A 25,056-nucleotide genomic window follows, 5' to 3' on the forward strand; every position below is an offset into this window, starting at 1 on the left:
AGCCCCGAGCGAACAGACACTGAGCATGGAGCAGGGGAAAAGGGAAAAGGGAAAAGCGAAAGAGCGGAAAAGCGTGCGCAGCAAACAGCAAAGAAGAAGACCCAAAAGATACTCGCCCTAATGACGTTGCACTCTGACGGCACCTCAACTCCAGTCGCTCTCCAACTCCACTCCACTCCACTATTTTTCCACCCATTTCCACATTTTCCATTTTCCTCTGTGTTGTTCCCCCTCTTACCCCACCCAAATGGCGTCAATTATGCTGGCTCTGGGCGTGGCCCGTAGTCGGTGGCACGGCTTGGCGCAAAATAATAAATAAAGTTTAAACTTTCTGACATTTTGGCAAATATTTTCCGTGCCGACAGAAGCAAATATGTCATGGAAATGTCAAACCCATCAGCGAATTTGATTGGAAAACTGACAGCGCCAGCGCCAGTGGCCTGCAAAAACAGAAGCAGAAGCCTCAGGCAGGAGGCATCAACCACCCATCCACCAGCCGCTCAGCCATTCACCCATTGGCAGCTGTCATAATTGACAGCGCTGTTCGGATGGATATCCCCAATCCCCAATCGCGAGGTGTGGGCATTACAAAAAAAAATGGTTAATGGTGGTAAATGGAAAGGAAGGCTGACTAAGGGCTGGGGATACTTCGAGGTGCTACGAAGGAAAAGGAATGAGACATTTGGCTTGGAAAAATAAAGGTTTTTACTGAGGAAGATGGAGAAAGAAAGGGCAATTATAGTTAGAGTTAATGCATGGATATACAAATATTCAGTGAGTCAATGGATTCAGAGGTTCGGCGATTAAATTAATGATAAATGCATGAGTAATTCTCCCATATTGCCAGTCACTATTCTGCTGTCTTCTACCCTTTAAACTGGAAAAAGGTTTTCCTAAACAAGAGTTAAGGACATTCCCCACTTATCTGAACACATTTGTGGATGGCAAACGTATACAAAATTCGATATTAGTTGCAGCTAACTTTGTGAGCGCCAAGCCTTGATTTTCGCTGTGTTTCAAGCAACAATAAACTCCACTTAAGTGGATTTCTTTGCCAGCAAAAACTTCCTTGAGACGGATTAAGCGGTTTCCCACCATGAAGTCAGACATTCCTTGAAGGACTTTTTGATGGTTATTGGGAGGCTCGTTAGAGGTTCCTTCCTTTTCGCTAAGCAACTGGCATTCCAAGGCATTCCGCAAAGAGATGGTGAGAGAGAGGGAGGGCTAAGGGTTTTCCACGCTTTAAAGTTGCCGAATCGTTTAATGGACTTTAAATTGAACTAGCCCTTAGACATGGAAGTATCTGTAGAACTCCAGCCTATGGCCCACACAGAGAGAGAAGAGGAGTGTCGACCTACGTAAAGTCACGCAATGTTGTCTGGGCTACACGTATGTACATGGTACACATAAACGAGTACTTATGTGCAAGGAACAGCTGTGAATTGGACGGCGTGACAATGCGACGCCTTGTGGCGCACCGAAACACCAGCAACAACACCAAGACTAGAGGCAAAAGCTGGTAGGCAAGTGCATCGGCATCGGCATCGCCATCGCTGTAGCCATCGCCATCGCCATCGCCTGCCTGGCTGACTGATTGCATGTCCGCCTGCGACCCATTCATTGTCTGGCTATAATACTACCGGGGGGGAGCAAGGGTGAGGGTGTCGAGGGGAATGCCTTAACTGGAGCAACGCACGAAAGTCATGTTACAATGTACGAAAAATTGGCCAAACGCCGGCAAACGGCAAAGGCAGAGGCACCAGCAGCGGTAGATTGGAGTTGGCTTTTAGTATGTTTTTAGGTTAAGAACTAAGCCTTGGCCTCCACACACCTTCTGCCCCACCCCCTCCCTAGCCAAGCCTATTGGGAGCACTTGCCTGTAGGCCAATTTTGATAATAACATAAATACCTGAACTCAACAACAGCAAAGGAAAGGGGGAAGGAGAAAGGGATACGATGCGAGAGGACAGACAGTGGCCAAGTGACCTTGTCGTGGTGCCCGATAATCGGTGGGTGACTTCCATCAGGTGCATCTGCATGCCCCCATCCACTGCCACAGATCCATTCATTCATAATATGCTTAGAGCTGGCTGCCACAACATTGCGACTTCCCACGAGCAGCAGCAGCAGCGAGAGAACCAGTTGCAAGGCACCAGTCAAAAGTAATGGCGACATGATTTGCCAGCAAATCTATTAACGAATATGAAATGCACAAAAGACAACATTACACTGAGGTAAAATGGGCATGGAAATGCAATAAAATTTGAAAGTTAAACAGGGAAATTCGTTAATTGAAATTGCAGATCTAAAGTTGAGGAAATGTTTGATTACTATTGTTTAAATTATGATTATATGGTGGTACTTCGATGCACTACATTTCCTGACTGAAATTATATAAGCTGCCAAGTCAAATAGTTAAACGAAGGCCACAAAGCACGAATGGCTCTTGGCAGGCATTATTTCAGGTTGTTGATCGTATAATTGGGATGTTTTAATTATTCAAATTTCAATCATTGGCAGAATGTAAACAGTAAACTATCATTGTGGTGCCTGAAAGGGTTTTCATGCGGTTTCTCTTAGGTAGAAACGAATTTCAACCATCTGGAGGCACACTTTAAACTGGTTTCGGTTCTCTGTGAAAATATATTATAAGAAGTGTGAACAGCTGGCATTTAGGCATCTACTCCAAATTGTATGCAATAAGAGTTCGCTTCTCTCAGTGTACCCTTTAATCATGTGTGGGAACTCTGGTTGGGGCTTTCAACCAACGCAATGCGACCAGGGGACAGAGCCGGCAATGAATATGCAAATTTGTTGCCATCTCACATTACCGAATCTTCGCAGTGGAAGCTTCTTGGGAACACAATTTGCCTATGAACTGGTTTTTATGGCACATTTTAATGGCATTAATTCTTCAGGCAGCTTTGCGTGTGCCCCAAAAGAACGGCCGCAGAATAATCGTAAAAGTGGAGGCAAGAACTATCAATATCTAAAGGGCCATAACAACTAATGTTTTTAGCAATTGTTTCTCGACTTTCCCTTGCCACTTAATTACGCAACTCATCAATTAGGCAGACGTCGAAGCACGGGGAGACAGTGGCAGCGAGACAGGAGCACCTTCTTCCACTCCACGGGCATTAAAAATGTATAAATTGCGCGTCTTAACAATTATGGCCCTTTCAGAATAGCCATAAGTTGGTGGTCCTTGGCACTTTGGCAATTATAGACAGTTAGCCCCATGCCAATCCCCCTACACTCCTGCCCCTCACCTCTCGCCGTCTTCTATTACATGGCCAAGACAATGGCCCATTAGCAGGCCGCTTTAATTATTTAGTTTGGCAGCACAAAACTCTCCGACTCGTACTCGTACACAAAAATACAAGAGAAAGCATTAGTAAATCATCAAGCGGTCCTAGACGAATGGAGAGGAGCATGGTGGGCGTTGGGCGTGGTCCTGAAACTGAAACTAACACAAAATGCAAAGCAAAACTTTCAGAGAACAATTCGGAGTTCGGTTTTCGGTTTTCGGTTTTTGCGCAAGTCAGGGTCAAGCAACTACAAAAAAGTAAATCAAATAGATACACAGATACACAGTAATGATTGGATACGAGTTTAAGGGTTTTTAGTCGCTTCACATGCACATCTAGTAGCTACATCCATGTGGCTTATAATGAGAAAGAAAAACATTTAATTTCTCAGTTCAATATCCTTCCCATTCCGTTGCTCGAATCAATTTTAATCGTCTGGAGTGCTTCCGCCTGGTAATCCCATGAACGGCACACGTTCCGAATTAAACCCATTGCCTGGCTGGTCCCTCGATCGCAGAGAGTCCCAAAATGTGTGTGTGCGGAAGGCAAAACAAACACTAATTGTAAATTAAATGATCCCGATAATATCCGAAAAACATCTCGTATCTGGGGGGGTCAAGCAATGGAAGCCAAAAGGAAAACAAACTTTGACCTCACAACCCAGGGACCCAGGGGGTGGACAGATACAGAGGCCACTCACCGGGGCACACGCCGCAACGGTTCTGGTCCATTAACCCGTCGTCGGTAGTAGTCCTTGTCATTCTCCTTTGAGGTTCCCACTGGGCCTGTGCATTGGGCATTGGGCACTGGGTATAGGGCTCGGCAGCAGGGATGCCATGAGGCAAGAGGAAACTAATGTTTATATTGACTTTTCACAATGCACAATGCGGCACGTGGCACGTGGCAAGCGGATGTCCAAATGCTGCTCCTTTTCTGTTGCCATTGCAATTAACGCTGAACTACGGCTTGACCGCTAATTGTCAAAATATTTACTCAAGTTTTGTTACCTTTGTTCTGGGTAGAGACTTTTTCTGGGCCTGGTGCTGTGGGAAGGGGCACCACCCAGGCTCCCGCTTTAATTCTGCACTTAAACTTAATTAAAGCTGTCACACTACACACTCTTTCGCGGGAGCCGCTTCTGGTCTTTCGCCAATTTTTGATGGCAAATGAAGCAATTAAATATTGCTCTCTCTCTCTCTTTGTTATTTTTTTGTTGTCATTAAAACAAAGCTTAATGTGAATAACCTCGAAAGAGAGAGTGAGTGAGGGAGGGAGCCATTCGAATCGTTAATCAAGCCATCAAGCCGGCCCGAGAGTCGAGCGTTTATTGCATTTGTTTTAATTAATTTAAATTATACGAAATATGTTCGAGATCCCCTTCCACAGAACTCTCCATCCATACATCCATTCATCTATCCCTAAAGCATGGTCTAAAGCACCCCTGAGAGAACTAGTAGATACATTTGTATGTTAGTGGAGGTCCTGTCCCTCTATGAACCGCTCCTGTTCCTTCCTTCCTTCCTTCCTTTCGTTCTGTCTGCCTTAATCCGTCAACAGCACGTGCGTGTGTCCTTCTATATGACTGTCCTGTTTGTATGTCCTGCCTGTATGTATGTATGTGCGTTTCTCTTTTGTTGTTTCAGGAGAGCAGACTAGAGGACCGCCTGGCGCGTCGTTGAAATTAGTTTTGAATCATTTATGAGTCATGTTCTAAGCCAAACCCAAACCCATATCCCCCCCCCCCAGCCACAACGGGAGAAGGTCTCTCCTCAGGAGAGACCAAGCATAATCGATTTAATAGGCCAAAAACTGTTACGCGCCGTATGGCAAATGGAATCGAAGCACAATCCGAAGTAGGACGGGGAGAAACGGGGAGAAACCCACCTTTTTGGGGGTGATATTTGCTGCTCCCACACTCACCTTGAAAATAACTTTTGGTTCTTAAATAACTAACGGACAGCCTTAGTATGCTCAGTCGATCCAGCTTGCTCAAGATGTTCTGCTCGAAGGGCAGCAGGGAGGCCAACAGATCCAGCTCCGCGTTGAGGCGCTCCCGATGCCGCTTTGATGGATTGCTCTTTGTGACGCCATCCTTGGGCGGCGGCTTCAGGCTGCAAGCAGAGGGAAACAAATACATCAGAGGACATACATAAATATAGAAATACATGCATGCATGGTAGGGTAAAAATAAAAGGGAAATTAAAAACAATTTTCATGCATAAATGGAAAGTTGGCTCCCCATAAAATGTAGAACGCGAGCCAAGGGCCGCTCGCGTCAGCTGTGGCCGCGTTGGCGGCGGCGCGAACTTGAAAAGGTCAAAATTATTAATTGCACTTATCAGTTACCCTAGAACTATATACAATAGACAGACAGAGAGACAGAGAGACAGAGAGACCCTCGGAATCCTCCCCTGATGATGGCCAGGATTGCCAAGCAGAAACGGACTCTCGGTCGAGGGTTGGTTTCCATCCAGAGGTTCGATTAGCTATGCCCACTTGATCTCTGGTTGATTGGGCGATCTAACACTAGAAGTGGGTGCGGGTTACACAATTCTGTGCCCTCTATTGTTGTCAAGATTGTGTGAGAAACTACTAGTCATTATTACACAATTTACGAATGTTAATCGTAAGAGCTAAACGTTGTTCAATCGATTAGATATTGTTGTTTTTAACAACACAACAAAAAAAACAACTACAAAATGAACTTTTAAATGATTTTAAGGACGCTGTTCAACATTCATTAAATTAACATTTATACCTACAAAAAGCTACCATAGAGAGAGCCTTTCATGTCTGACAGCCATAAGAACTAACACATAAGTCGATCATTAACCAAATAAAGTTCGAATCAGCTAATAATAGTAAGCGCAACAAAACTCTAAACTTGAATAAATTCATATTCAGACATTTAAATTATCAGGTTCCGCGATTCTCCATAGCCACAGAGAGACTACCTCTAATAATTTCCATGAATCAAATCATAAACAGGAATATTCACAAGTGTACACAGATACAAAACAAGAACAAAACTAAGAAGTCGGCCGCAATCAGAAAGCACTCCAATTAAATGTCATAAAAGTTCGAGGAACGAGCCCAACCCAGCACCAGACACACAGACGATACACCATTGTAAATCCAAATACTAAAAGTGATACGGATACAATCCGTCCGTCAAGGAGAAGCCAGCGGGGAACGAACGCTCATAAATGCAAAATCCGTTTATGATGGGACTCCAGGAATGGTAAATGGGGAATCAGCAATGGGTTGTTGCTGTTGCAGCAATCTGGATGAGTTTGGATTAGCTTGTGTGTGGACTGATGGACTGATGGACTGATGGACTGACGGATGGCTGGAGGGATGGTTCGTTCTGGTTTACAAAAGCTTTGCCGCTAATTCATCATTATCTCCGGTCATAAGCGGATAAACCGAGCAGCAGTTCTCGAGAGTTCTTTTACGAGTACATACATTTCCCTCTCTTTCTGTAGCTGTATCTTTGTAACTTTAACTAACTTTTTGTAGCTGAATCTGTGTATATTTAGCTCTCTTTTCCTCTCTATCCATTTGCGGCTTGTGAGTGTGTTTGTGTTATTTTTTAATCATATTTTGTCTCATCATTTTCATTGACATTATTACAAAGTTAATTGCGGTAATTAAATATAATTATATTTGTAATTTATGAGGCGACCCCTTCCATGGTCAACCCTCTCCATTCTCCCCATCCGTACAACATTTCTTGCGTTGCTTTTTTGTCACTGTTCTGAACATTTTTTAGCTGAACATTTTCCATTGTTTGCTGTTTTTTTGAAAACCTTTTTGCTTGGCTGCACACACACACACACACACAAACACAAACACACGAAACGGTACGTGGATGTGGACTCCGACTAGGACCTGGGCTCCAGGACTGTTGCAGGATATTGTCGCGTTAAGTTAATTGGTTCCTAAGGTTCCTCTGCCACTTCCAACACACCTTTCCTCCATCCTTCCATATGACGGGCGCTCAGTTGCTTTTTGCTCCGCTCTGAGTTCTCGGGTAATTGTCAGTGGCATGTCCGTTTGATGTCACAAAACTGGACGACATGTTGCCTCAAATTGTTTCTGTCGGCTAATCCCCGAGTTCCTCTATCGCTATCGCCAATACCTTGCCCCAATCGCAATCCCCAATCCCAATCCCAGTGCCATTATCATGCCACTAAGGTGTTGTCTCCCGGTTAAAGGAATGCCAATGTCTCGCCCATGCATGAAAAAAGAGTTCCAAGATTAGTATCTAGAATACGTATCTGAGGATAGGTAGAGGGCGTTCCCTCCTGGGGGATACATACTCGTAAGTATATAGTTTTTTGCACAAATTGATGGTAAATGTGGCAAAATCTTCTGCTCCTATCCTACAGAGACCTGAATGCAGCTTAGGATGAGCTAAAAATTAGCTCAAGATGAGCTAAAATCAATGATAAATAATGATTGATTGATTGATGCTCTTCTGCGATCATTTAATCCATTTGTTACTGTTATCCTTAAGTATTCCGTTAAAGGATGAACAGTTGTGCCCACAAATCGTTGCTAAACGTGGGATCCCTCTCTATCTCCCTCAATCTCTTTTGTCTTTTCTGCAACACTCAAATAAAGGCCGAAAATTCATTTAATTAAATGTCCAATTACGAAGAAATTTGTGAAAATGATCAGTGTCTGGTGCGCTCCGAAAAGGTCTTTAAACGACTCGCAAGTTCTCTCCAGTTATTGTGGCATATCTCTCCTTGGATCTGATGATTATATTGATGATGGAACGAAACCGTTAGACGCATTGGAATGCACTGCGAAATTAGGCAAAAGGAATCGACATAGAAATATAATATCCAGTTCAGCAAAATTGACGGCCACATAAAAAACACAAATTGGGGGCAATGCGGTGTATTATTTTTTGTATTTTTTGAATTTGTTGTTCTCAGCGGCTCAGGCGTTGTCTGTCTCGCTCTAAGTTTGCGGCATAAAATGTATAATTTTCGTATTATCTATAGGAAAAAGAAGGCAACAACTGGAATGGGAGTAGTCGGGGCGCAAGGAAAAGAAAGAAACTAAATGGCAAGGGCATACTCTACACAAGGAGCAGAAGCAGGAGCAGGAGTGAACAGCGAGCGACGGAGGAGGATTACGGAATGGGAATAAAATGAATTCCATAAACAACTTTCCAAAAAGTAAAGAACTTTTTGGGGCTGGGCAGGAGGAGGTGAAGGGTCGGTCGCAAGGAGGCGTGAGGCTTTGTGTGAGACTTCTGGGGGGGCAAAGAGAAAGGTGAAAGGTGGCTTCAACCTTTTGTCTGGGGGCCATAAAAACGTCAAGGCAGAGACAGAGAAAGAAAGAAGGAAGGAAAGATATATATAGAGAAAGGTATAGAGAGGAATCCCAGCGAACAAAGGATAACTGCAGTGTGTGTGTGTGTTTGTGTGTGTCTGTGTGTACGCTCCTTGCGAAAACTTAAGCCCCAAAAAGCCATTTTTATTCTCCTTCAGCGTCGAATCGTCCGTCGTCGTTCTGTCTGAACATTTTGCCTCATGTATTATTTTTCGCCATTTTCATAGCTCTCCCTGCACCAGCTCTCTCGCTCTCTCTCTATCTCTCTCTCTCTCCTGCTCTCCTCCATCCTGGCATTCTTCTTCACATTTCTTCTTTCCTTTTCCCATTATGAAATGAATTGCTTTTAAAGAAATTACAATGCGGACGACTTTTGGGATTGGGATTGTGGGTTTTTTCCATGGTCTGCCCCTAAGCGTTGAGCTTGGGGTGGTGCTAGACAGGTGTGTGTGTGTGTGTGTGTGTTGGGTTGACACAAATTGCAAGGTCCAAGGCTGCACACACGCCTCCGCTTACTACACAACAGAAATACGCGGCAAAGCAAAGTCCAAAGAGATCCAACACAGAAGATAGAATCTCGAAATCCCGCAGAACGCAGAACGCAGCCACGCCCCAGACATGACATTTGTATACACATAGGGATAGATTTAGCATACAGTGAAGTTTCGCTTGAACGTACTTTCAGTTGGTAAATTTGCGTTGAATTGTATGGAGTATTTTAGGTTCTTTTAAGTTCCTTCGTACTAACACAAAGCTGCACCAAAACTCTGATGCAGTGGGTATCTCGTTTGCCTTTCAATTTGGTGTAAGCATTTCCATAAAGCACAAACTTGTCCCTTTAAATATTTCACCATTTTAAAAGTGTCGATGGGCTACTAATCGCCTGCCCAACACCCCTAGACCTTCCTTCCACCTTCCATCAACTGCTTTGCATACGCCGCTGTTAAGCTCCGTTCCCTCTTCTCCGCTGAGTGTTCCACAGTTGATTTTTGTTATTGTTGTTTCTGGATGTGTTTATAAAGAAATGACACGCAATCCTTTGGGGGCACGTGAGTTCATGGCATCCATGTGACTCTTCCGTCTACGCCTTCGCTGGCATGCCTCTCTGTTCTGTGTTGCATGCCCGGCATTACGCATACGCAGCGTGTACCATGTTGATCGCATGGCATGCTCGATTTGGCGCCAAAATCCCAGCAATCACACACACACAAACACACTCAGGGACAGACACTCATTCAGACACACTCGTTTCATTCATTCATTCATTCATTCATTCATCAGCTTTCTCTCTTTCTATCTTTGTGGCTGTCTCTCTCCCTCTTCTGACTTTGGCCTATGCGTGCTGGTCGAGAGCTGCGTGCCGCCATTGCAGCTGATAGATGCCCCACTACCGCAGTGCCCCCCCTGCTCATACACTCAACCCTTTTGGCCCACAAACAAAACGCCATGTAGCGTGTCCAAAAACAAATACATTGGCCAAAACAACAACAAAGCATGGGTCATCAGCGTTCGCTGTTGTTGCAACTAAATTTTTGATTTTGCATACCCCAAAACCAATTGTTGATTCAAACCATCAGCAAATCATTGTAAAGAACGATCGAATATTCGCTTTTTTATGGACAATTTGAAACAGGGCCTATAATGCCATTAAGCTCTCAAAATAAACACGAAAAACGGGGATAAAAATCCCTTTTCATAGATCAAAACGATTGTGGCTTGGCGGCTACTCTCCTGTGAAGTAATCGGAATAACATTTATCACTTCATTAAGCGAAACGAAGAGGCCTCCAACCTCTGTTTACACAATTAATATGCAAATGAGTCAGGCACTGAGGAGACACATGTGGCATCTTAATGCGGCATCCACACACTGCATTCGGAAATATGCAAATAATGCGTTTAACAACTTAATTCGGTTCGGTTGGGTTGGGTTGGCCATTCAAGAATTGTTTTTTCTTCCTTTTGCTGACGATTAGCGCGGGCCGTGAACCTGCGAGCGAGTGAGTCTGTTTGGTGGAATCTGGATAATCCCATTCTCAGACAACAGTTGGTAGTACTCTTGTTGCTGCTCCTCCAGATGCACCTTCTGTGGATGCACCTCCTCCTCGTGTATATACTCCTCCATCCATGCTGTTCATTCCCTGGCTTTATCTTGACAAAGTTGCGCGATCGTTTTGTAGTCGCTTTTGGTTTCAGCTACTGCGATTCATTCTCCTCCTTTTTTTCGCTCCCTTTTCGGTTGACAAAATTAATGAGTTGACTCTGAAGCTGTGAAGAAGCTGTCTCCCCCTGTTTCTCTCTCTCTCTCTCTGTTCTCCTCGTTAATTTTAACAGCTTTTTTCGGGATGCTGCAGGCCTGAACTAAAATTTATGCGTGAATTTGGCGCAGATCCATTAAGTGGTCCATAGATTAGGAGGCCCCTTTCCTGTGTTTGTGTAAGGCACTGACTCTGAGTCGGACTCTCTTTCGGGATCTGTGCCTTAAGTGGTTCCCGCCGCATTGGGTGCATCGCTGCCACACGGTAGCATGTTGACAGCTTCTTTAAATGGCGCTTAACTTTGTTTGTCTTTGCCTTTGTTTTGACATTTTCGAATATGCCAAAATGTAAATTCAATTAATTGTGACATTTTCAAGGCATACCAAAGTGACAGATGAAGATGTTCTTTGTTTGTTATAAACGTGGAGAGGGCAGAGGGTATAATGGCTTAGCGCAGAGGTTGGTTACGCACAGATGCAAGGAACTTTCGATAAGAATATCCTAAAAAAATCCAATAGAAAGTTAGCTGAAGCTTGAAGGGATTCCATGGAATATTGATTCTCAATTTCTTTTGCAAATATTTTATAATCTTAGTGGCAAAAACAATTCTTATTCGTCACACACATTCCTTTGGTGACTCGTTTGTTGAGTGCATTAAATATTACAGTTATAGCCGGCTATAAATGTGTATGTTTGTGTCTGTGTGCTGGCAGTTTTATGAACTTTTGGGTTCAGCAGAGAGTTCTATACAAGAATAAACGTCAACCATGGGCGCCAGGCTTTACTAATAACAATATGTGTACTAAATAACTAAAACAACAACTAGATGAACTACAATAACAACAAAAGCTAAGGGCAACAACAACTAAACAAAAACAACAACCCAGGAAAACTGTGGCAAAAGGCAACTCATTTATTTTATCGATTAAACATTTTTGCGATTCGCGCAGCGGAATCTCTTTTGGAGCTACCCCCTCTTCCCCCACTTCCAGCTAAAAGCACTGTGTGTGGAAAAAATGTATCTACTACTGACACACACACACACACACACACACACACTCGAATACAGAGAGAGTGAGTTAGAGAGAGACAGTCGGGGGCGACATCAAAGCGCCGGGCAAAGGCAACTTTGAAAACCTTTTGACAGCTGCGAACGAACGCCAAAACCAAAAGGAGAATGATAGTGGAGGGGGGAGGGGGGGGGGAGGAATGCAAAAGAAGAAGAAGAAAGAGGAGAAGCAAATTCGGAAGAAGGAGAAGCAGAAGCAGAAGGCAAAAGGCAAAAGAAAAAGTTGAGGCAAAAAGGTAGCAAAAGCAGCCGCCAGCCCGGGGTTCCACCCTGCTTTCTATGGTGGGCGCGGCCTTTATATTTAGTGGGGCGCTGGATTGAAGGCAGAAGAAGGGTGTGAAGGGGAGAAGGGAGCAAAGCACGGGGTAGATAGAGGGGTACGGCCTACAGCTACTGTGCGCTAATGATGCGCATTTGGCATTTTGGCATTAATCATTTATCATTCCCCCACCGCTGTGTGCCCCGACAAGCGCATAATTATTAAAAATTATTTCTGATTTCGATTTGTACACACTGGCAAGGGTATCATGCTGGTAGGGGGAATGAGGGAGAAGCTTAAGAACAAAGAGTAGGAGTTATAACTATGTTATATGAATATTTTGGGAAAGCTTAGAAAGGATAAGACTTGAAAAGAACTCTGGAATATGCATAGATGTCTGGATATGTATTGTATCATTCCACTATTTAGTATCAAAGTAAGAACCGATTGTGATTGAGATAAACAGCAGTGCATCCAACATTTTTCGGCTCTTAAATGAAAGATTTTTCTGTACGCTTTCCCACAAACCATAGTTTTGGGTATCGTTTTACCTTGCACTCAAGTCATTTTGTAAGCTCACTGACAAAGTTAAACGATCCTTAATGGCCAGGAGGGTATCATGTACAACAAAGGGAATTGAAAGTATCACCTGCTCGGGGCGGACACCCACCTCCTCACTCGCCTTGGACTCGGGCAGTGGCTCTCCTTCTGCCCCCGACCCACTCGCGACCCCTGAGCGCTCCACTTCAGCGCACACTAAAAACAGAAAGGAAAAACACACACTGGAACAGGCGGCAACAGTGCGTCCTGGTTTTTGGTCCTGCCACACTCCAGCTCGTGGAACTGGGAACTGGAACTGTAGCTGTAGCTGTAGCTGTAGAGCTGCACCTTCGGTCGGTGGTGGATTTTAATGGAACGCTTTGGGTTAATTCAAAATTCTTTTGTTTTGCTTTCGCGCTGAGTAACCAGGGCTAGGCCTGGCTGGTCCTCAGGACTCTAGAGGTGCTCGGGGTTGGCCAAAAGCAGGTGGTCAAAGGCAGCATAGTTTTCGTTGGCTTATGGATTAGTGGCTGGCCTGGAGAACGAAAGAAGAGGGGGTCGGAGTTGCCCCTTTTTTATGGGCTCGTCTGGGCCTGGCGACGGTTCACTGACACCAAACCGTATCCCAGATCCCGACTCTGTGCCTGATCCGACTTCGGATCCTGATCCCCTGACCAGACGGACAGGATAGTCTGACAATCGATTGGACTAAACCGCTGTAAGCAGGCCGTAAGCTTCTCAACACCTCCACAACATGACTGATGCGCGAGGCCACAGACAGAGAGCCCCTTTAATGGCAACAAAGTTGCTGCCACATGAGATACAAACACAGATGGAGAGAAAGAAAGCGAGACAGAGCGAGAGAAAGGGATGGGTTGCTACATTTAATGGCTGATATCAGTGCCGCCCCTCATCCTAAATCTCAATCCCATTCCACATACGAGTATATATGTACGAACACCCCACTGGCATATGGAGCAGCACTATTTAGGCTTCGATACGCTGCATTACGCAATGGTGTTAATTACCAACACACAGATACACACACACACACACACACACATACTCATAGGGAGAGAAATACTTAGATACACACTCGAATAGATAACGGAGGGGGGATGGATAATCGCCAGCAACTGAAGCGGCGGACAGGCGGCAGTGGAAAAAACTATTAACCAAAGACGGTAGCAAAAACATTTAAAGCCCACGGCCGCAATGGAAAATCGTCCATTGTAAATCAAGAATTTAATGAAGAAAAAAAGTGGAAAGGGCAAAGCGAAACTTTGTGATTTGTCGGGCATTTATAGAGAAAAAAGTCTTATAAAATATGTACTGGTAATGCATGAGGAAAACTCAGTTTCAGCTACTTCTTTGCAGCATCTTCATCCACATGCATCTACATTCATACATATATTCTCTCAATTGTCTTTCCAGTTTTAAGATCCAAAATAAGATCTCTTCACTCTCTTCTAAATCCAAAGACATCCCCATAGATGGCAATATCTTCAGTTCAAATATGAAACATCTCGGATGGGAAATAAAGGGCAAGAATTTACATTACAAATTCAGTACAAACTTTACAAATTCTTTAGCCCTTAAAAATAGAATACCCCTTCGCCAAATGTCATTCAACTTTTTATATCTGCCGATCTGCGGCAGCGGCACTCCCCCCTAGAGACAAGCCGACTATAATTAACTAAATAGAATAACCCGCTAGTAGCTCTCAAGGCGAGAGATACTTTTAACCCCATGCGGAGGGCGCAGGCGCAACTAATGAGCAACCCACCACCGCAGAGCACCAGGACACCACCATGTGCCACCATGTGTTGTCTCCCCCACCCACCCAACGCCGTGTCCTGGCAGCCTGCCTGCTGGTCAGTTCTTTTGACCAACATTAAATTGAGCTCCGACTCGAAATTTACGATTAGGCAAAGGTCCTGGCTGCTGGCCATATGGTCATCGACGGCTCCTGCTTTCCTGCTCTCCAAACGCAGCTCCGACCCAATGCCGGCGGCATATGTCAGAGGCAGTGGGCTGTGGTTTTCCATTGAGAGGATCTCCCACTCCCTACTCTCCTCCCCTTGTGGGAATACCAAAAAATGTATAGACTCCGAAAGGTAATTCATCAAAAATTATAAAAATTCGTTTGTTGCCGAATGGTGATAGCAGGGAGAAGTGATATATATATGAATGTTTGGGGGGATGATCTTAGATACGAATTGGTTGAGAATAGATCTTTGGAAGTGAAATGCAAAGAATGCAAAGAACTCTGTGCACCTTTTTCTGGGGGAACACAAGTCCTTCTCAAAAAAGTGTTTAGCATTAAAAACAGATCAGGAAAAGGTTCCTATAACTTGAGTTCAATTTGAAAGGAGATGGAAGAGTTGGTTAATACCAGTGCGTGGACTAAAATGAGAATTAAGGAGGAGTCATTCCATCTGTAGACTTTATCTTAGAAGGATAAAGCTATAATCGTAATAGAATTTAATTAAAAGGAAGCAAAAGACATAAATAAATGTAAAAATGTAAAAAGTCGAAAAAGTAGCGAAAATACATTTCACATGAATGTATGATTAAGATTCATTCAAATCACTTGCCTCCCATAGTAATATAGCCCTCATATTCTGCATTAATTCGATCTCTAAAATGTCTCTACTTTGCCACGATATAAGTACACTTCAAGCCCCCTCCAGCACGCATTCATCCAACAAGTTTTGTAACTCAATCAAAGTGCATAAAATACGAGTGCTTGAACTTTAAACCCTATTTCAAAGGCTTCGACAGGAGCGGCAGCAACAACAACTGCAACAATAGATACAACTGCAACAGCAACCATTGCAAATGCAACCTGCAACATGGCTAATTACAATTTCACCCAGCAACAAACAGAACTTTGCAACAAGAACTGCAGCAAGAAGGAAGCATTGCTGCCGCAATCAATAATATGAACACACGTTGCTACATATATGTACATACATATACATATGTACATCTACATATATATGTGCAACATTAACAAGAGAGAAAGACAGAGTGAGACAGAGATAGGAGAGCATAAACAACAAGCTGATAATCAATAACGCAAAAGCAGGACCTCATATATCCATAACAACCAACAAGTGGAACCCTACAGCGCGAAAGTCCCCACCCTTCTAAATAGGGTTAGGGGAATGGGTGGTAGGGCTATTTGGCAAGAAGAACTTTGACTACTTGTGGCAAGGGCCAAAAACTGTCAGCAAATGGTTTGATGCATTGGCCTCCAATTAAAAGTGCACCTCAGATGACTGGCAAGACAGAAGAAAAACTCCTAGATTGCTCAGATGGGGTTTCAGATGGTATTTATAATATTATTATTATTAATATAATATAGAACATATCAGAAAGGAATTTTTAAAAGCTGAAAATATTCATGAAGCTCAAAGAAGTGATACAGAAAACATAAACCTCCACTTAATTCATTGCACCATCGACAGGCAGCCGCATAATTCGCAGTTTCTTGATAAAGAACAAACTCAAAAACAATTACACTTTACTGCAGTTACTGCAAAAAAAAAAGAAAATGAAAATGAAAAAAAAAACAGAAGGTCCCCACTCTGCGGACTGCTGCGGACTCTGACACCGCGACTCTGACTCGCTCGACTGACGCAAAATTGTCACCTTGCCTCTCCCTGCTGCAATGCACACCTGCAATTATACGTACGAGTGGCAGGTCCGAAAGGGACTCCGCGATCTCTCTCTATGGAGTTCTGGGTTCTGTGGTGGCACCCCTACATCATAGGAGTTTTTATTTTTGTATATATTTTTTAATGCTTTTAATGAACTGATCAGAGAATGTGAGTTCCTCTGAGCTTGTGCTTGTGCTCTCTGTTTTACAACATTTTAATTGAAGTCATAAGTGCCACAGCAGAGAACAGCTGCCCTCGGGTATTTGCTACCCCTAAACACACTTGCAACACATGCAAATATTACGCATACGATGCATTTGGCTGGCCAACAATTTCAATAAATAAAGGACACATTGGATGAAGTTTGCGGCTCACGTGCAAATATATTATGCGAAATTTATGTATTCAATTGAATTGTTTGAAAAGGTTTTTATTGGCTTTTGAAAGGTATGTCAAGTGATTTGTGTAGAAATTATATTCAACAGCAGAATAAGAGCCTCAATAAACCAGATATTTGGTGACTTTATGTACCAAAAATACAAAAGGTTTGCTGTTTATTTGATTGAATCTTAATGAAATGTGGATGGCCATTACATTGTATTAACGAAAGATAAATTCTTTAGGTCAAGTAAATCTTTTCGTATGCTAATTCATTCGTTCATTAATTCAATTTGGATGCTACAGCTACTCCTTTTTGTGGCTCCACTCCATTCCTGTACTCCATTCCAAGGCCAGGGCGGTGCCATATAGCTGATCAGTGGCGCATGATTATGGGTGTCGTACATCTAGTACTTCGTATCGAAGTGGCATGCAGAGATGGAGACCCGCAAAGCGTGTGGGCGTGTCTGCAGTGGCAATTCTCCTGCAACAATTTTTGCATAATGCGTGTGTTCTCGTATATTTATATATTATGGAAAACACCATTCTTTCAATCTTGGGTGCTGCTGCTGGGAGTTAAGTACACAAAATTATCAGAAATTAAATGTGCACCTTTTGGAGATTCCGATCTCATCCAGCGAACAGCCAGCCCTGAGAGCCTTGAGAGCCCTGAGAGCCCTGAGGGGGGTCTCGACATAATGATCATCATGATCATCATCATCATGCGCAACTGTTTGTGGCTACTGCAATTTCACGCTACCCTGCCCCCGACATGCATAATGCAAATCAATTTGAAGAAATACTGAAGGAATGCCTTGGCTGTGGTATGTGGATGGGAGATGATGGCCCAAGGGCCAAAGTCAACAGTAAAAAGTGATTTGTCAACGATTGCCCCAGAGATCATTAATAATCTCTGGATTGTAGCAAAAACCAGTAGCTGAAAGGTGGCCTGGGAATACAGGCGAGAGATTGATAGGGCCAGCCATTGAGCTCGTCAGCGGGTGGCGCCTCAAAAGGTGGCAAGTGGGTAAGTGGCAAGTGCAGCCACTCATTCGTATTGATTGAAATCTTTCACACACACACACACACACACTCAGTTGCACAGATACACAGCAATCCCATGAAATAACGCCTCCCGCTGGGCGCTGGTCTTCAATCTGTTGTACAAATATCTGTATCTCTGTACGAGTGTGTATCTTTCGGTTGGGGAATCGGTATCGGGTATCTCTCGTGGGGACTCACCTTTTGCCGTTCCGTCGCCTCCGCTTGGTGGCGTAGACGGTGCCCAGCTGGCTCATCGCTAGGGCGGAGTTCGTTATGGTCGCCGTTGTGAATGATTTTTACTCTTCTGATTATTATTTTTCTTATATCAATTCTTCGCTCGCTCGCTCGCTCGCTCGCTGTTCTTGTGGGTTTCGTTTGCTCTTTTCTTTTCCTTTTTGTTGTAATTGGTTTTTATTTATTGATGCGGCTTACTCTGGCCACACGGTTGATCCACCAGACAGCCACCAGAAGCTTCTTCTGGCAGCGTTTGGACCCGGGGAGATCCTGCTGCTGCTTCTGCTGTTGCTGCTGCTTCGATGTCGTTTTTGGTTTCGGTGCTGTAGCCACGCGTAAATTTTGTTTCTTTCTTGCTGGTATTTTATTTTTAATTATCATCACGCTTACATTTTGCTTGCTTTTTCATCGCGCTGTCTTCTTTCCTCTTATTGCACTGGAGTTTCAATACTGTACGAAGAGGGAGTGAATGTGAATCTCGGATTTAGCCATTGAGAAAACACTATTGGGCTGCGAGGCATTGTGTTGGGGAAAGCCTTGAGATTGGCACTACGCCTAGGCTTATGCTTTGTCTTGGGGATTAGCGTTGGAACAACTGCAATAAGATTTGTCCGTAAGCTCAATAATCTCAGTGAGTGAATGTTCTACAAATGTAATGAACGTATTGAATGTTAAACTACATTTAAGCTTTTTTATTCCGCTTAATATTGCCTCTATAAAAGTACACATCTAATTTAATTATACAACAAAAAGGTTTCATTTGGGTCTACAACTTTATTGAAACTATAATAAAATGCACTTTGTGAGGCTATAAACTTTAATTTCATAAAACTATAGCAGTTTGCGTCCGCTTACTTTTTGAAAACTTCACTTATGCATTTGTACTTTTAGTCTATTCAGTGAGAGTTGGAAAATTCTATAAATATAATTAATCTCTCAGTACTGATAAGTTAGGACATAAGATGTGTGTATTTGAGGATGGAGAGAAGGGAAATATAGCATTTTTCACAATTTCTAGTTTTAGTTTAATAAGGAAAATGTATAAAGAATGGACAAAGGCAGTTGCCACTCTGAAGTAACTCATGAAGGTTAAGTTCTTCAAGTTTAGGACACATTTTTATCGAACTTAGTTATTTTCTTCGGCATGAATCATTCAATCAAAGTATAAAAAAAAAGAGATTTCTATAATTTCCTGTAACAATGAGAAACCTAAAAGATTAGTAAGCTCAAAGCTTGCAACGTGTCCCCATTTATGGTCTTCTCTATGGAGAAGGACTCTCTCCCAGTACTTTCTCAATGGCTTTTTAAATTTAAAATTTCCCCTCTGATTTGTTTTGGTTATTGGTGTTGCTTTTCGTGTGTGTTTTTGGGGTTCTGTTTTGGTTATTTTTGAAGACACACTTTTGCTTTTTTCACTTGCACTTGCAACACTCTCATATGTTTACTGTTGTTGCTGTTGTAATTGTGGTTTGGGCTTTGGGTTTATCAATGACGATGACGACGACGCATGCAACAAACAGCAAAAAAATCAAAATCGACACGGAACCAAAACGCTAACGCAAGAACGGCACGCAAATCATTTGAGGCACGATCGACGATGCTTGCCGGTAGCCGAAGCTACAGCTGCTGTTTCTTTTGCCACTGGGGGGCGCCACGGGCAGAGGCTAGTTGTCAAAGTGACATTTGTCTGGCCTTGCCCCAACACGCACACACCCACCCACCCACACACACACACACACACACACACACGTGTATGGCGTGCGCGGAGTGGAATGACCGCCGGCAGTCTGCACTTGCACTTTGTCTCTGTTTTGAGTAACTTCTTGTTTATTATTCTTCTAGTTCTTGTTCTCAGTATCCTCTTGTTAATTTTCCTCTTCCTTTTCTATTCTTTCTGGAGGATTTGCTGCTTGTCTAGTTTTGGTGTAAGGTTCGGGGTTCTCCTCTCTTTCTGTGTTACAGGGTATCTATCGCGTGACAGGGTATTGTATGCTTCGATTTAGGTCTAGATTTCACTTTCACACTTGCACACACAGACACACACTCGGATCTCGGATGCACGCACCTTTTGCGACGGCGACACGGCTTTGAAGAACCGTTAGTTTTGAGAAGCAGCTGACTGCACGCGAGCGCCAGAAACGAATGAATGAGCCCGAAACGCGATGAGACAGAGACGAAACGCAGACGTTTGAAATGAAATTGACTGGCAGCAGCAAGGAGAGGGAAGCAGAGGAAGCAGCACCAGCAGCAGAAGCAGAAGCGCCGACGGCTTTGTTTGACCATCCGTTGTGGGGTGCGACCCCTCCACCGTCTGTTGTTTGCCGAAAAACTATTGAGCGCTCTCTCTCTCTCTCTCTCTTTCTTGCTGGCTCCCACTCACTGTATGTCTCTCTCTCGCGCTTTTCTTCTTGGGCGCGACTGACTGCGGCCACGTTAACGCTTTGAAGTTCTGGTTGGAACTGAAATACGAAATTGGAAACGTGTGGAAAAAACCAGGCGAGATTGGAACACATGTTGTGGAGGGCCGGTCGTCCTGGCAACGTGATCGTTAAATTGCGAAAGACAGACTGAGAGAGAGAGAGAGACCAGTGTTCCATTGTTCCAGCGTTCCTTGTGCAACGTCATGCTTGCGCGAGTGTTAGTGACTGGAAAGTCAGAGACAAAGAGGGAGAGAGAAAACAAGAAACCAACGAGCCAACCAGCGACAAATATGGAGTGGCTATCTATCTCGCTTCCACTGTGAACAGCTCTCGGTGAGAATTTGTAGTGCCTGCTCGCTCTTTCGTGCATACAGCAAGACAAGATTTCTGTGCTCTCATCGTGCATCTGTTAATTAATTAGGCGGTAATTAAGAGTTATCATTGAAAAGGCTATCATTCAATGGCATCACTTGTTCTCCCTTTCTGCTTCCGAGATATCACTCAATTTGGTTTGAAGACTTCTTTGTTTTTCCATTTGGAAAATGCAAATTTTATTTGGTGTGACCAAAGCCATTAAAGCCATAAACATGAGCACTCAGTTTGGGGCCTTATCGCGAATGATTTATTCATTTGTGCCACATGACAGGAGCACCAGCACCACCAACAGCAACAACAACAGCTACAGCATGAAGTATGAAATGTACACCACAAAATTCTGTGGCAGCAAAAGAAAAAAACATATATGAAAGATCTAGGCAGTCAAAATGTCGGCACTCAAGAACGTACTTAGTCTTAGCCATATGTTCTGGGCCCAACCACATGTCACAGATGGTCTGCCATTTTGCCGGGGGAAGCAGGAGGGCCTCGTCTAGTGCTCTCCTTCTGTTCTTTGTGACGTCAGAGGTGGAGGATGTCGGCTGGAGAGTGGAGAATGGAGAATGGAGTTGCACTGTCAATTACATTGCGTGCAGGAATTCAATGCAAAGTCAGAGAGAAACCAAATGTTTATCTAGCCACTGGATGGAGCAGCCTGATGCCTGTCCACCTCTCACAGAGCCCAATGAGCAAAAAGGAAGGACAGGAAAAACAAAAAGAACAGAAGCAGCAATAAGACAAGAACAATGACCAAAAAAAAAGAGACGAGGACGTAATATAAAATCTAGTTGCATGCGTCGAAGTTTTTGATACCAATTGTTTCAGCTTCAGCTACTTTTTCAAGTTATATTTTTTTGATAACAAAATAGAGCCTAGAAATGTAGACAATGAATGTGCTTAAATATTTAGAAAGGGTTTCAGTAAGTTCCAGCCTATTTTTCGCAAGCCATCACTTTCATTGTAAAACAATAAATATGAAATAAAATATTTTCATTTTTAAACTCGATGTTTTGCTCATCTAAAGGTTATATTTTACATATTTGATAGATTTAAAATGTTTTTGCATACATACTATGTACAAAAATATGTATTTTTGTATTATGTTATATTTGAATCATAGTGAATTCTCTGTAAGTTTACTAATTTTATTTAAGAATAACATTTTAAATCTAAACTCTATTTTTCTCTGAGCAAGTTAAGTATTTAGCCTACAACAAATAAGAGCAGGTAAAAACAGAAGGCAGCGTAGTATGTCAATCCCTGGCACTAATAAGTATGTGGAGTGCTCAACCAGTTCTCTCTTGAAGTCGATTCCCTCCCCCCTCTTTTAGATCATCGAGCAGCTTATCAATTTACGCTTCAACTTCGGAGACAGCAGCAACGAAGCAGAGGAGCCGCATGAACAAAGCAGCGCCGTAGCAGTGTACACAATGCAGGTGCTTTTCCGTCCTCTCTCCACTTATTTTTGCACTTGTTCTCCTCTCTTTGTCGTCGCTTGCTTGCAGCTACTCTTAAGTACTGGCGAAACGATGGACCAGCGGATGGTCTCTCTCACTCTCAGTTACTCTTCTTCAGTGGAGGGTGCTGCCTCGTTTAGCCAGTACGTGCTCGATTCGCGGCTGATACTCGCTCTTGTTGTTGCTGTTGGCGCTCGAACTCGCATATCAATTTCGCGATGAAGTCCGCCCCTCTCGCCCGATGAGGAATTATGTGTGTTGTGTAAGTTTTTGCCGCGATCCCTTAATGCGACTGCCCCCTCTTTCTCTTCATCTTTCATTTTATCCACCAGTGCCTAATTTCGTAACAAGTTTCTTATTAACTCGTTTTTTTTCCTTGTTGACTTTTGGCCAGCAGCTGCCTGGTCACATCAATGTCATTGCTGATCACATCTAGACAAGCACTCTATATGGGATCTATATAATTTGCCAATTAAGCAGGGTCCCTTTTGACCCTTCCCGATGGACAGTCAAAGACTGACAACATTAGCAGGGCTACAAAAACGCCACAAAAACACAGACAAATAAGGCTGAAATTCCACAAAAAAAGCATGAATATAGATAGCGAAACCTATAATGCATTTTCCCCCCATAATGTTTACTCCGATCCATTGACGGCGCCAATTAAATATAATTATTCTATGTACACTGAACAACAAAAACTGAGAGCTCGAACAAGGCACAACCATAAAGGATAAAAGTAAACAAAGTGCAATCTGAAAATATTCTGCTAATAGAATGGGTATTTGAGGCTGATGGAAAGGCTTGAGACATGCAGAGCTTAGTGGAAAAAACTTAATGAATGCAATGATCAAAGAATGTGCAATGAGACTCTATTAGATAAGGTTATGATTATAAGGTATCGATTTTTCCAAAGGTAAATTTCAACTTGCAAAATGTTGAATCATTTGAATAAATAGTATTTACAGATCCTAAACTTATAATGTAATTTTAATCAAACCTTTTGGTACGAAAACTCTGAAGCATTACAACCCTTACATTAATTAGGTATATTTCGTTGCAATTACAGGGCATTCATCGACTCCAGTTGCATACGCGCTCATCGCCAAAACAATCACCGCAGACTGGCTATAAAACGATGTTTACTTTTTAGAAAAATGCAATTCAAAGCTCTCAAACTGCTCTACCCAACCACCTCTCAGGCACCGCACTGCTTCGCCCGTTGCCCGTTAAGTAGCCGCAATTATAATTGCCATTTGTGGAAGGCCCAAAATGGCTGCCTTTGTCAAAGGCATAAAATAAAATGCACACTCTCAGATACACACACAGACACATATGAGTACTAGCACAGAACAATGGACATGACAAACACACACAAAAAAGAAACAACGACTCAAACTAAAATGTCATTTTAGACAGAACACAACACATGAAAAACACAACAAAAAAAAGTACTGGAAAAGGTTGAAAAAAATGCAAACAATGGCCGCCAGCAAAGGCTATAACAACCCGCGATCAATTGCGCGAGATAAGTGGACACTGCCACCACCACAACCAGTGCCCCAGACCACTCTACCAACACCAGAAAACAGCAGTAGGAACAACAGCAGCACCGCATTGGGAATGGGCGACCAACCCAAACGCCCCAGCTGGCCCCCTTCCCTATGCCACCTTAATACCCTTGCATTGCTGACATATTTCAGATTGAATTTTGTCCCCTCACTCTCCATAGAGAGAGAGAGAGAGAGAACAGGAGTTGGCTGACTATATACAGTTGTTTGTTTTAGGAGAGGAGAAATCAAGGAATTTGTTTGGATATCTAAAGTGGACTACAGTCTTAAACATATTCTGTGTTCCAATAATTAGAATCCAAAGATGTGAATAGTATCCAAGTTCCCTCGTGACTTGTAATTTACTTACAACTCTCATTGTGAAAGTGGAAATGATTGTGGGAAAGTTTTGAATTGAATCGCTTACATATTTTCAGTTTCCCAATTTCATAATTATATATTTATATATATTTTCTTATACATACTCCAATATAACTCACATTTTCTTAGGGTATCCCTGAACACCGGTGTGACCAATTCACACATTGGCTGATGTTTGTTCTGAGCTCTGTGTTTGGGGCCGTATCTGACAGATACACACGTGTAGCCCGTGTTTTAGTTAATGTTATGGCTGCATGTCGTGGCTTTATGGCTATTGTCATGTCATGTATTTGACACTGTCATTAGAGCTGATGCCAAAGCTCAACCCCCAGCGACTTACTCCTTTCGCATCCGAAGGTTCAGTCTCCTCATAACATTTTGCTGTCCTATCCCGGACTGTCTAATTATGCGAATGTCAATCTTTGTCGGCGTTTAAAAGCTTTCTTTATGCGATGGCCCGACTCCGATTTCAAAATATGATTTATGAAGCGATGCAGCTAACGGATATGATGCGACTGAGGACCCGGTTCAGTTCAGGAATGGTCAAGCGGTATCTGAAACAGTTAATCGGCAGCAAAATTAATAAATCCGTTGAGTTTAATAGAGTTCAAAAAGCAAACTCCCAGGTGGAGGATGGTGGAGGGGGGCAAGGGAACGGTAAGGAATGAACGAACGCACGGCACAAAGCGAAAGGCACACAGGCAGACAGCAGGGCAATGGCAAACTGGTCGGTCAGACGGTTGGTCGGTCAGTCACAGATATCGTACGCA

General features: G+C 43.2%; 1 protein-coding gene across 2 annotated transcripts in view; it reads right to left on the reverse strand.

Moving 5' to 3' along the window:
• LOC117586336 (protein single-minded) overlaps positions 1-20,550 on the reverse strand; it is a 32,709-nt gene extending 12,159 nt beyond the window's left edge. The window contains exons 1-3 of one of the 2 annotated variants that reach the window (XM_034276331.1): positions 20,169-20,544; positions 18,068-18,553; positions 5,229-5,419 (exon numbers count right to left, since the gene is read on the reverse strand). In XM_034276331.1, coding sequence (XP_034132222.1) covers positions 5,229-5,419; positions 18,068-18,123 — 247 coding nt within the window. In that variant the 5' untranslated portion in view covers positions 18,124-18,553; positions 20,169-20,544. Of the gene's footprint in view, positions 1-5,228; positions 5,420-18,067; positions 18,554-20,168 lie in introns of both variants that reach the window. The other variant, XM_034276329.1, reaches the window with a different exon arrangement.
• Positions 20,551-25,056: the final 4,506 nt, after the last annotated feature.

Source organism: Drosophila guanche, unplaced genomic scaffold (assembly GCF_900245975.1).
Source record: "Drosophila guanche unplaced genomic scaffold, DGUA_6, whole genome shotgun sequence".
NCBI classification, from domain to species: Eukaryota; Metazoa; Arthropoda; class Insecta; order Diptera; family Drosophilidae; genus Drosophila; species Drosophila guanche.